Source organism: Aspergillus ruber, assembly GCF_000600275.1.
Source record: "Aspergillus ruber CBS 135680 unplaced genomic scaffold scaffold00006, whole genome shotgun sequence".
Taxonomy (NCBI): domain Eukaryota; kingdom Fungi; phylum Ascomycota; class Eurotiomycetes; order Eurotiales; family Aspergillaceae; genus Aspergillus; species Aspergillus ruber.
In genome coordinates this window covers 167,458-180,203 of record NW_024467302.1, presented here as the reverse complement: position 1 = coordinate 180,203, position 12,746 = coordinate 167,458, and the positions used below count along the sequence as shown (strand labels likewise).

Here is a 12,746-nt window from a genome sequence, read left to right as displayed (position 1 = left end):
CCACCAACTCGCACAGCTCCCGAATTTTCCACCTCAATTTGATTCTGTCCTTTGCTTCCTCACCTACCACCCTTCCCCCCATTATTTTTTGTGAGGACTACTCGGTCCTGAGAGTCCTCTTCCCTGTCTCATTTGCCGGCAGCAATGGGATTGATTTCATTCTAGTGTCGATTTTGACTGCAATCGCGTCGTAACCTACCGCGTCTGGTGTTGTTCAGGATTGAGAGAAGACAACAAGAAGCTCCGAGCTTCCACATCACCCATCATGGCTACCACGTCGCATATGTTTATGTATTCTTTGACGATCCAGCCTCCGACTGCGATCACTCAAGCCATTCTTGGCCAGTTTGCTGGGACTAAGGAGCAGCAGATTGTCACGGCTTCGGGCTCGAAGTTGACGATTCACCGTCCCGACCCTACACAGGGCAAGATCACTCCGCTTTACACTCAGGATGTCTTTGGCATTATTCGGACCTTGGCTGCGTTCCGATTGGCCGGAAGCTCTAAAGGTATGTATTCGTCACACTCTCTCACTTTCCCCCCAAAATTTCAAAAGAGCAACTTAGTGATTCGTCAAGCTTCCGCGGGCATCACGATCCCCGTCTAGCGAACCGCGCTTCTCCCTTCTCCGGGAAAAATGTGGGACGTGCTCCGGTCGGCGACGTTGACACTGGGTGCCCTTGGTCGTTGAACGTGTGCTGAACAAACATGATGCTTATAGATTATATCATCATTGGCTCTGATTCGGGCCGCATCACGATCATTGAATATGTGCCTTCGCAGAATCGATTTAGCCGGATTCATCTCGAGACCTTTGGCAAGTCGGGCGTCCGGCGTGTGGTTCCGGGTCAGTACCTGGTGGCCGATCCGAAGGGTAGAGCGTGCATGATCGCTTCCGTGGAGAAGAACAAGCTGGTCTATGTGTTGAATCGGAACTCGCAGGCCGAGCTGACGATTTCCTCACCACTCGAAGCCCACAAGCCACAAACGTTGGTCTTCGCGATGGTGGCATTAGACGTCGGGTATGAAAACCCCGTCTTTGCGGCTCTGGAGATGGAGTATGGCGAGTCGGATCAGGATCCAACAGGCCAGGCATACGAAGAGGCTGAAAAGTCCTTAGTATACTACGAGCTCGATCTGGGTCTCAATCATGTTGTTCGCAAGTGGGCGGACCCGGTTGACCGGACGGCGAGCATGCTCTTCCAGGTGCCCGGAGGGGCAGATGGTCCCAGTGGTGTGCTGGTATGTGGAGAGGATAACATTACCTATCGACACTCGAACCAGGATGCGTTCAGGGTTCCCATCCCCCGTCGGTCTGGCCCTACGGAAAACCCAGAGCGCAAGCGTACGATATCGGCTGGTGTGATGCACAAAATGAGAGGCGCGTTCTTCTTCCTTTTGCAGTCCGATGACGGCGATCTTTTCAAGGTCACAATCGACATGGTGGAAGATGACAATGGTCAGCTCACTGGCGAGGTGAGAAGGTTGAGAATCAAGTACTTTGACACCGTTCCGCTTGCGTCTCATCTGTTGATCCTCAAGAGCGGCTTCCTTTACGTTGCTAGCGAATCCGGAAACCACCAATTCTACCAGTTCGAAAAATTGGGTGATGATGATGAGGAGACAGAGTTTACCAGTGACTCGTTCTCAGCAGATCCCAGCCTTCCGTATGAGCCAGTCTACTTCAACCTCAGGGGTGCGGAGAATCTCAATCTTGTGGATTCTATCAACTCTTTGAATCCATTGATCGACAGCAAAGTCATCAACATGTTCGAGGATGACGCACCACAGATCTTCGCGGTGTGCGGAACTGGAGCACATAGCAGCTTCAGAACACTCAAGCATGGACTGGAAGTTTCGGAGATTGTCGAGTCAGAGCTCCCTAGCGTTCCATCGGCTGTTTGGACGACAAAGCTTACTCGAACGGATGAGTTCGATGCGTACATTATTCTCTCATTCGCTAACGGTACACTCGTTCTGAGTATTGGTGAAACCGTGGAGGAAGTTACGGATACCGGGTTCCTTTCCACGGCGCCTACGCTGGCGGTTCAGCAGCTTGGTGAGGACTCGTTGATCCAGATCCACCCCCGTGGTATTCGTCACATTCTTGTGGACCGACGGGTAAACGAATGGCCTGCCCCGCAGCATCGGTCGATTGTGGCGGCCGCGACCAATGAGCGCCAGGTCGCTGTGGCGTTGAGTTCCGGCGAGATTGTCTACTTTGAGATGGATGTCGATGGAACTCTCGCTGAATACGACGAGAGACGACAAATGTCAGGTACTGTCACGGCTCTCAGTTTGGGCGAGGTTCCCGAGGGTCGTGTTCGCAGCTCGTTCTTGGCTGTCGGGTGTGACGACTCGACAGTTCGCATCTTGAGTTTGGACCCTGACTCGACATTGGAGAACAAGTCCGTGCAGGCGTTGACTTCCGCCCCGTCTTCATTGAACATCATGTCCATGGCTGACTCGAGCTCGGGGGGTACTACTCTCTATCTGCATATTGGTCTGTACTCTGGTGTCTACCTTCGTACTGTCCTGGACGAGGTGACGGGAGAGCTTTCTGACACTCGGACACGATTCCTTGGTGTCAAGCCGGTTAAGCTGTTTCGCGTTTCTGTCAAGGGCCAGACAGCTGTACTGGCTTTGAGCTCCCGACCATGGCTCGGGTATTCCGATATCCAAACGAAGGGTTTTATGCTCACTCCTTTGGACTACACTGGTCTTGAGTGGGGATGGAACTTTTCCAGCGAGCAGTGTATTGAGGGAATGGTCGGCATTCAAGGCCAGAACTTACGGTATGTTTCTTTTACTTTTTTTTTTACACCTCTCCTTGCCCTCCATCGATCAATGATGAAAAAAATTTTCCGAAAGGCCCATGTGGATTTTTATAGCCTTTTAATCTCCAATTGTTCCTGCTGAGATCAATTTCACAATTAAATGTTCACGAATGATTTGTTCCGATGAATGCTAATCGCAAACAGAATCTTCTCCATCGAACGCCTAGACAACAACATGCTGCAAGAGTCGATTCCTCTCACATACACCCCCAGACGTTTCTTGAAGCATCCTGAGCAACCGTTGTTCTACGTGATCGAATCGGATAACAACACACTGGCGCCGGGGACCAAGCAACGGTTGGTGGAAGACGCCCAGTCGCGTGATGGCGATGTGTCGGTGCCCCCGCCGGAAGATTTTGGACACCCCCGTGGCACGGGACACTGGGCATCATGCGTCCAAGTGGTCGACCCCGTGGTAACCAAGTCTGTGATCTCGAGTATCGACTTCGAGGAGAACGAAGCTGCTGTTAGTATTGCCGCGGTGCCATTCACAAGCCAAGACGATGAAACGTTCCTTGTGGTGGGTACTGCTAAGGACATGACGGTCAGCCCGCCGTCATCGTCTGGTGGCTACATCCATATCTACCGATTCCAAGAGGATGGGCGCGAGCTCGAGTTCATCCACAAGACCAAGGTTGAGGAGCCGCCGCTGGCGCTCCTTTCATTCCAAGGCCGTCTGGCTGCGGGTATCGGCCCGATTCTGCGGATATACGATCTTGGCATGAAGCAATTGCTCCGAAAGTGTCAGGCGCCGGTTGTTCCGAGGATGATTGTCGATCTGCAGACCCAAGGAAGCCGCATTGTAGTCAGCGACGTTCGCGAGAGTGTAACGTACGTTGTGTACAAGTACCAGGAGAACGTTCTCATTCCGTTTGTGGATGACTCGGTGCCACGATGGACCACGACAACAACCATGGTGGACTACGAGACGACAGCAGGCGGTGACAAGTTCGGCAACATTTGGCTGGTGCGGTGTCCCAAGAAGACGTCAGACGAATCAGACGAAGACGGATCCGGGGCGCATCTGCTACACGAGCGCGGGTACCTGCATGGAACAGCCAACCGATTGGAGCTGATGATGCACGTGTACAGCCAAGACATCCCGACCAGCCTGCAGCGCTCGCAGCTGGTGGCTGGTGGCCGGGACATTCTGGTATGGACCGGGTTCCAGGGAACGGTCGGGATGTTGGTGCCGTTCATCAGCCGGGAGGACGTTGATTTCTTCCAGAGTCTGGAGATGCAGCTGGCAGCGCAGGATGCACCGCTGGCGGGACGAGACCACCTGATCTACCGGAGCTACTACGCGCCGGCGAAGGGCGTTATTGATGGAGACCTGTGCGAGCGATATTTCTTATTGCCTAATGACATGAAGATGATGATAGCGGGGGAACTGGATCGGTCGGTGAGGGAGATTGAGCGGAAGATATCGGTGAGCATGCCCTCCCCAAGTAAAAGCACAGAAGACAAAGCTAACGAGAACAGGACATGCGAACGCGGGTGGCATACTAGTAGATACCCGTACAGTAATACATTTAATATTTTCAACGTGTCCTCTGTTATGTTCTGAGTAAAGCAGTCTCTTGCCTCGCTCGGTCTTCTGTGTCTGTTGGAAGATCTAGAGCTGGATGCCTGTACTTTCTATAAGTGCCAGGTATGAGACGAGAAGAACCCGACGATCTTTGAGTACGATTTAGTCCGAGCACCACGGATTCGATCGTAATTTATCCGTCGATACATACACAAATACCGAGCAGTCTACGTATCATAGTGACTAGTCTATCGATAGTGATCAATAGCATCCTTGCTTTTTCACCCCTGTGTCAGAATGGTCCCATACAGGTAATGCGCGGACATAACGTGATCGCCGTCAAAATTTTCACATAATTCCAGCCAGACCGAGCCGGCTACGGGCGGAAAATTCTGGATCGGGGGATACAATCGGCTATTGTCGTAGTCCCGAGAATGCTATGTAGAGAACATCGGGCCACACCACAACCGCCGCCAGAACCAATGCAGAGTGCATAGCATACAAGTACCAGCTCGCGCAGTACCAATGGGACGATGTTCATGATCTGCGCCTGAAAACCAGCGTCGGTCCAGCGGCGAGTCAACAACAGAGTGGCAGGGCGCGAATCATCAGTCATCGACAGGGCGTGAAAAAAGCCGCTGCATTGACCCCACGGGTCCAAAAATGCGCTATGAGTGGGAGGTTACTTGGTTGTACTATGGGTTGCTGACGAAGAAACGTCGATCAGGAGGATCCTGAAGTTAACCTCACGGTATGTCACAGGGCGTGCTTTGTCCGGTATGAGCATGGGACATAGGACGAGCACCTGGGTATATAGGCTGGCATTCTTGTTTCTATCGATTGAGTTATTTGAAGGTTTTATTCTCCTACTCCGTACTCTTCATCTCTACCCGTACCCATACCTACCCGTACCAAGTGGGCCTCGTCTATTCTCGGAGTTCTATATCGGAATCCGTATATATACAAGCCCTCCCTGCAAGAACGACCATTGTACAGAATAGCCACGCAAGTGCAGTCTGCAATTGATCAGGATGGTGAACCTCGACCTCCGCCGTCGTCCCAAAATCCAAATTTCCCTGAAAAACCAACAACCGAACCTCGTCAACACATACACCACCGGGGACCGCATCGACGGCACCGCGACTGTCACGGTCGACCATGATATTCCGTTTGACCATCTCGACATAACATTCGAGGGTACGTCCGTCCCATACCGCCCCTGTGCATACCAAGCTAATGGATAAAGGCACGTCCAGAACAACAGTCGAACGCGCCTCCGTCCCCGGCCAAAGCGGCGCCTACCAGACCTTCCTCAAACTCCGCCAACCAATCGACCACTACCCATCCCCTCGCATCCTGCAGCCAGGAAATACCTACGTCTTTCCGTTTACCTTTGTCGTTCCCGACCGCCTACTCCCGCAAGCATGCAACCATCCGAAGAACCATGGGCACCTGGAGCACGCGCATACACTTCTTCCGCCGACGCTGGGCGACACCATGGTTACACTACAGAAGGGGAAGAATGTGTTGGTCGACGACATGTGTCCAGATATGTGTCGCGTTGCGTATTTCATCAAAACTGCGGTTGTGAAGAAGGAAGGTAGTGGGAAGAGAAAGGTCCTCGGCTCAGAGAGGCACAAAGTCCGCGTTATGCCTGTCGTCGAGGAACAGCCACCCCTTAGCATTCCCGACGATGAAGTTGACGGGTACTGCGTACGGAAAGAAAAGGATCTCCGGCGGGGATGGACGAGAGCGAAGCGCGGACGTCTCGTCGTTTCGACCTCGCAGCCAAGACCTATCGTTTCGAATAGTGGCGGCAATGAAAGTGTGAACTCGGTAGCGACGCTGGATCTCCGGTTCGATCCTGTGACTGAGGATGAAGTACCGCCGGCGCTTGGGACTGTGTGGACGAAAGTCACGTCGTCGACGTTCTTCAGTGCGCAGCCCTGGAGCGACTTTCCTGCTGGAACGAGGGCGAGTTCGTGGGCTCAACTTGGCTGCGGTGTGTATATCGAGAATGTGCCATTGTCGACGAGATGTGTTGCGTCTGCGTCGTGGACAAAACATTCCCGTCAGGACTCGTTCTCTTCCTCGTCCACATCAACCTCCTCCGCCTCGACGGCTTCTTCGACAAGCGAGTCATACTACACAGCCTCCCTAATCATCCCCATAACGCCCCCCGCCACCAAAACCCTCGTCCCAACCTTCCACTCCTGCCTCCTCTCGCGAACCTACTCCCTCGACCTATCCATCTCCTACCACACACCTCATACCTCGTGCCTGCTAGGGTCGACTGTATCCCTGAAAGTACCGGTCCAGGTGACTATGGCGCCGCGCGACATGCCCCCGAAGAATGCGGGGGACAGTGTTTCGGAGATGGAGGAGGATGTGGATATGGAGGCCTTTTTTACGCCGAGAGATGTTACTGGGTTGGCTGTTGCGCCGCCAGCGTACGGGAGTTATAGGCCTAGAGTTGCTGCCGGGCAGGAGAGGAGGGATGTTTGCGTTTGATTTTGTCTGGTCTGTTGCCTTGCATTGCATTGGAGTTGGATTGATCGCATTGGATGGTTATATACCCTTGTATAAAAAGTGCGTTTTCTGTATATATTGCTACCATTGAATGACACCACGGATGCTTCATTTGGACACTGAGCGATTATCATCCTAAACACATCGGGATCTACCGGAGACAACTGACTGACATCAAGCTTATCAAAATAGTCCGGTCGATCATGTCACAGATCAACTACAGGAAGTTCTAACTATAGGAAATAGTTGAGTAGATCACTATCATCGAACACGCACTAGCATAGTTAACTATGGCGTATTTAACATTAAACACTATCATAATAGCTATATCCATCACAATCCTAACACGCCTTTTCCAGATACATATCAGGGGTATACCGCAAAAAACAAACAGCCATTCCTCATAACAGATCCATATATATCCCCATTACATACCATACTTTCACCACACCTCCCCTCATCCCCATTCTATAAAAAAAATCATTTAGTTTCCTTTCCCTCAACCTCCACCTCCTCCGGACTCGGCGGACTACCCGGCACAGTTCCCTCAATCGATCCCGCCGCGCGCTTATTGTTCTTCCACCCGTTGTACACGTCGCGGATCTGCTGCCATCCGCCATCGAGGATCGGGTAGAAGGTTGTTACCAGCATGGTGATCCACAGCCAGATTATGGCGACGATAACCCAGGCATAATAAAACTGCACGCATTTATTAGTATGTGTTTTGGCTTTGGGAGTTGTGAATAAGGGTATAAAGGGGAAAGGGGGGTAAAGCGTACCTTCTTCTCGAAAACGTATCTTGAACCGTACATCGGCAACGGCCAGATAACCCAGTGTCCCAAGAACGTGGCAGCGGACCAGAATGCGGCAATTCTTGTCCATCTCTTCAGTTCTTTGGCTTTGCTAGCCTGCGGCGCGGGCTGCGCTCCGTCTTCCTCATTCCGGTGCTGCTCGACCTCAGGGCCAGGTCTATATTCCTGATCCTGTGCCACAGACGACGAGTCATTAACATCCTGCCCATGTCCATCCTTGTGCACAGTCGTCAAGTCACCCTCCACCTTCTCCAACGCAAGTCTCTCCTGCCGGAAGTTACTCCAGTCGTAGTTCTGCGGCTTAAACAGCGTGATAACAACCGAGTAGAGGATCGGTGAGAACGCAGACGCAACGGTTCCATAGACGCAGGGGAGTAGTCCGCCTGTCGCGGAGACGGACACGGAGCCGTAGAAGTGGTGTGCTGTGCCGAGCCAAACGGCGATTCCGGTTGCGATGCCGAGGATCGGAGAGAGGATGGCGGCGGCTTTGGATTGGTGTTTCCAGAGGACGGTGAAGACCATTGGGAAGACGCCCGGGCATGTTACCACTCCTGTTCTTTTTAGCACTCTCATGAGGCTGAGGGTAGGGGAGGGGAGGGCCTACCAAGCATGTATAGCGTCCAACCAAGATCAATCCCTACATAGTGCAACATGGTACTAAACCCTGCCGCAAACGCCGCAAAGAAAATAACCCCTAGGTGACTAGCCCGAATGATATCCCGATCACTAGCCCCCTTCTTGAAATACAACCGGTAAACATCAAAACTCAAAATCGAGCTCACGGCAATAACCTGCGCACTCAACGTCGACGTAACAGCCATGAATGTCATAAGGAGTACAGCCGTCGCGCCACCTTTACCCGCAATCGCGATCGCAGCATATGGCAGGACCAGTCCGCCGCTGACTTCGGAGGATGTCATGCGGCGGGGGTAGGTTGGGAAGGAGGGGTGGGATTCGAGGCCGATGGCTAGCGAGGACATTACTGTGCCGAGGGCCCAGGGAATGGCGAAGTAGAGGATGCCGCCGATTGTGTAGCCGGGGACGACGGAGCGGGGAGTGGCGGAGAAGGATTTAATGAAATAGGATGTGTCCATCTGGTTTGTTAGCATGGGGTGCGTTGTGGAGGTGGTGAAGACTTACGATGACGAGGCCGAAGTTGGAGCATGTGTGGAGGATGCCGAAGAGGATACCCTGGTTCGTTAGTATGGAAACACGAGTAGGGTATATAAGGGTAGGACGTACACTCTTAGAAGTCATGGTCAAGTACGAGCCATTCGAATTTCCTGACACAGGATGCGCCTGCCCAGCCTTCTGGATGAGATCGAACAACTCGCCAACAGAGCCTACATGGTCGTTCTGGAATCCCTTGATGCTGAAGTAGCAGCAGATGGCCAGGATGATGACCGTGTGGAAGTAGTCGGTAAGGAAGCTGTCATCTATTAGCCCACGGTCCCATGATCGATAATCGATAGGGAGGGAACTCACGTAGCCTTGATACCGCCGACAAAGGTATACACCGTCACACCAACGGGAATCAGGAATGTCGCTGCAATAATGTGCATCCCCGAGACAGCTGCAATGACCGCGGCAGCACCGAGGAGCATGTTGGCACTAGCAAAGATATTGTTGACGAGGCAGAGGACCATGAAGACAGCGTGGGCGATTTTCCCTACAAGACTCTTCATTAACAGCTACATCTAAAGTAATCCAGACAAAAAAGGGCTCACCATATCGGATCCGAACAAGTTCCAGAGAAGTATGAGCTTCAGGAATCTTTCTCTTGCAGGAGATACCCAGCAGAGCGAAGAAGACGATCATGGGACTGCATCCGGCAGCGAACCAGAATGGTCCTGATACGCCGTAGTCGTAGCCTGTGAAGCAGGACCCTAGGATAGCTGTTGTCCAGAGCCATGACTGTGCGGGTTAGTGCTGTTCGCGGCCGGAGGGAGGGGAGGGACACACCGAAATCACAGCAGATGCGGTCAAACCGGTCCGGACTGTTCGGTTTGCCGTCATGAACCTGGCCAGTTAGTGTCGGAATCCCGAGCCATGTGGTATCGAGACATACATTTCCGTCTTTTTCGTGTCCTCTCCGGTCGTGTTCTTCAATATTTTTGTCACGTACATCATGACTGCTCTGTCAGCATCAATCCATCCTATCCAAGTCGGGCAGCATACCAAGTGCTACCACCAATCCTAGCACAACAACAACCACATAACCAGCCGCCTGAGGCAGCGGCGGCTGGATAGTAGCACCTCCATCGCGTGCTTGTAGACCCGTCATTGTCTTGTCGCTTGTAGACTGCAGTCGGCCAACACTTCAACACAGAGAAACAAAATACAGCAGAGTTCGTCCAGATGCTTATCCTTAAATGATTTCCTGCAGGCAGAAGATCCGCGACGAGGGCTTACCTAGCCACGGGCGTCCATCTCCAACAGCCGCAAATAGGGCATGATCGAACTCTACGCCGCGTGATTCCTCTTCGGGCTCCACAGTGGTATAATGGATAGTGCATATGAGGTGCTCACTAGGGAAATGGAGCTATGTGATTTACGGAACATGAGTGCTAGTATTGAGTCTCGGGTGGACGGTTAAGGGACCGTATCCACGGTTCCTGGCCTGAGCTGAACCGCACAGACGGGGAGGATTTGTAGGAATGCATGGAGTATTGCGTGATGATGCATGGTCTTGACGTGTGGGTTTCTATTATATACTTTAATTCAAAGTGTTCCCAGTACTCTGTAGAGTTACCGAGAGGACTCTGTATACCGGAGACACCTCGGAGTGTACTATTATAGCACGCAACCCGACCATAATATCACCATGCTTAAACCTTTTTATTTGCATTGCTTCCTTTCAAGCTCAAAAGATCTACGATTAGAAATAAGCCTCTCTAACTGGACTGGCTCTCCAATTCTCCTCCGCACGATCATCTCGCTTCCATATCGCGTCATCACGGCCCACTTTTGTGCTATACAGACGACACCAACAACCGCCATAATCGGCCTCCATAGACTTGGCCTGACATCAGAAAAATGCGACACGGCCGAGACAACCTACTCAGAGTACATAACAAGAGTCGACCTTCCGGGGAGTTTCTTCCCAATCCGCGTGCTAATTGAACATCCTTTGGGCCGGCTATACTATATAACAACCGCCGTCTGCGCCTTTACACCGTCTATCACGCAATTCCCTTTCACAATTTTCAATCACAGTAAATCATGACTGCAAACGAGACTCCCGCCAATGGGCGTAAGTCGCTCATCCTCAATGCCTTTGTGGAAATGTGCAGTGGCCACCAGTCCCCCGGGCTCTGGCAACATCCCGAGGATGAGTCGTGGCGGTTTAATGATGTCGACCACTGGGTTGAACTAGCCAAACTGCTCGAATCGGCTAAATTCCATGGCATTTTCATTGCCGATGTCCTAGGTAGCCTTCCCTCCCCGTCCTATACCTGTATATGCTTTGCTAATGACGCAGGCGGCTATGATGTCTACAAGGGCCCTAGGAACCTTGAGCCCGCTATTGTCTCCGGTGCTCAATGGCCTGTCAATGAGCCATTGGCTGTCGTCCCGGCCATGGCTGCTGCCACTCAGAACATTGGCTTCGGTGTCACTGTCACAACAACATATGAACCTCCATACCACCTTGCTCGTCGGCTATCGACAGTCGACCACCTCACCAAAGGTCGTGTCGGATGGAATGTGCGTGCCCTCCCCAAGCATTAAAGACCCAAGCTAACAACAAAGGTCGTCACCGGATACCTCGACTCCGCAGCCCGCAACATGGGCTACGCCCATCAACCCAACGTAAGTCCGTTCATCACATGTCCTGATCCTTCTGCTAATGCAAACTAGCACGACGACCGCTATGCCGTCGCCGAAGAATACATTAAAGTAGCCTACAAGCTTTGGGAATCCTCCTGGCGCTCTGACGCTGTCGTCCTCGACCGCCAGCGCGGCGTCTACGCCGAACCCTCCCGCATCCGCCAAATTAACCACCAAGGCAAATACTTCGAAGTCCCCGGCCCGCACCTTTGCCAGCCGTCTCCCCAGCGCACGCCTCTAATACTGCAAGCTGGTACATCGAAGGCAGGCAAGACGTTCGCTGCGCAGCATGCTGAAGCCATCTTTGTTGGTGGACATAGCCCGTCTGTGGTGAAGAAGAATATTGCGGAGATTCGGGAGATGGCAAAGACGCAGTTTGGGAGAGATCCACAGAGTATTAAATTTTTGGCGCTACTGTGTCCGATTCTCGGAAAGACAGAGGAGGAGGCGAAGGAGAAGTTTGCCTATTTTAGGAGTTTAGGGTCTATTGATGGTGCGTTGGCGCTGTTTGGTGGGTGGACTGGGATTGATCTCGATACGTATGGTGAGGATGAGGAGCTGCGGACAGTCGAGAGTAATGCTATTCGGTATGTCTTCCCCACCCCCTTTGAACTTGATTAGGATGATACTAAGGTCGATGATTCAGGTCCGCCGTCGAAGGCTGGTCCAAGGCCACCCCCGAAGTCCCCAAATGGACAAAGAAGACAGTCGGCGAGCACATCACCGTCGGTGGTCTCGGCGCAACAGCCGTCGGCACACCACAGCAAGTCGCAGACCAAATGGAGAAATGGGTTGATGAGGCTGACGTTGATGGTTTCAACATTGTAAGACCCTGCCCCTGCCCCTGCCCCCATCACACCAAGATCGATCCTTGCTGACGTATGACAGGCCTACGCCGTCAAACCTGGTACATTCAAGGACGTCATCGACCTGCTCCTCCCTGAACTCCGTCGGAGAGGTCTCTTCCACGATGACTACGCCGTGCCCAAGGGAACGTATCGGGAGAATGTATATAGCAAGAAGGGACAGTCTGGGCCGCCGGCTGATCATCCTGCTTCGAAGTATCGGTGGGATGCGGGTGTTGAGGAGCATAAGATTCCTGAATAAGTATGTCAGGGGTTGTGATGTGTGATGACTGTATTATATGGTTTATGGTTATGATGCCAAGTCATGAACTGAAACGAAGGACAAACATATATATCATGCATATGA

The 12,746-nt window shown here is 52.3% G+C and overlaps 4 protein-coding genes across 4 annotated transcripts; 3 read left to right on the top strand and 1 right to left on the bottom strand.

The window, feature by feature from the left end:
• The first annotated feature begins 60 nt into the window (after positions 1–60).
• EURHEDRAFT_410142 (DDB1/RSE1 family protein) lies at positions 61–4,669 on the top strand. The gene is made up of 4 exons (XM_040781293.1): positions 61–509; positions 722–2,795; positions 2,982–4,266; positions 4,320–4,669. The coding sequence occupies exons 1-4, from the start codon at positions 266–268 to the stop codon at positions 4,344–4,346; spliced, it is 3,630 nt and encodes a 1,209-aa protein (XP_040640790.1). The 5' UTR covers positions 61–265; the 3' UTR covers positions 4,347–4,669.
• Positions 4,670–5,396: 727 nt separating this feature from the next.
• Positions 5,397–6,876, top strand: EURHEDRAFT_375700 (arrestin (or S-antigen), N-terminal domain protein; the record flags this gene model as incomplete). The annotated part of the gene is made up of 2 exons (XM_040778770.1): positions 5,397–5,562; positions 5,612–6,876. The coding sequence occupies 2 exons, from the start codon at positions 5,397–5,399 to the stop codon at positions 6,874–6,876; spliced, it is 1,431 nt and encodes a 476-aa protein (XP_040640789.1).
• A 308-nt stretch (positions 6,877–7,184) lies between these two features.
• Positions 7,185–9,990, bottom strand: EURHEDRAFT_474276 (sodium:solute symporter family protein; the record flags this gene model as incomplete). The annotated part of the gene is made up of 11 exons (XM_040785380.1): positions 7,185–7,593; positions 7,674–7,844; positions 7,905–8,257; positions 8,311–8,800; positions 8,847–8,897; positions 8,949–9,135; positions 9,192–9,375; positions 9,434–9,620; positions 9,669–9,726; positions 9,775–9,841; positions 9,885–9,990. 11 exons carry the CDS (start codon positions 9,988–9,990, stop codon positions 7,375–7,377), a joined length of 2,073 nt encoding a protein of 690 aa, XP_040640788.1. The 3' UTR covers positions 7,185–7,374.
• Positions 9,991–10,928: 938 nt separating this feature from the next.
• On the top strand, positions 10,929–12,641 carry EURHEDRAFT_451296 (LLM class flavin-dependent oxidoreductase; the record flags this gene model as incomplete). The annotated part of the gene is made up of 6 exons (XM_040783937.1): positions 10,929–11,136; positions 11,188–11,411; positions 11,457–11,516; positions 11,565–12,121; positions 12,181–12,358; positions 12,423–12,641. 6 exons carry the CDS (start codon positions 10,929–10,931, stop codon positions 12,639–12,641), a joined length of 1,446 nt encoding a protein of 481 aa, XP_040640787.1.
• Positions 12,642–12,746: the final 105 nt, after the last annotated feature.

Bases quoted from the DNA above. Each gene is read 5' to 3' on its own strand.
- EURHEDRAFT_410142 (XM_040781293.1), top strand. From the start codon at position 266: ATGGCTACCACGTCGCATATGTTTATGTATTCTTTGACGATCCAGCCT. The intron at 510-721 runs GTATGTATTCGT...TGATGCTTATAG, and splicing joins ATTGGCCGGAAGCTCTAAAG to ATTATATCATCATTGGCTCT. The intron at 4,267-4,319 runs GTGAGCATGCCC...TAACGAGAACAG, and splicing joins AGATTGAGCGGAAGATATCG to GACATGCGAACGCGGGTGGC.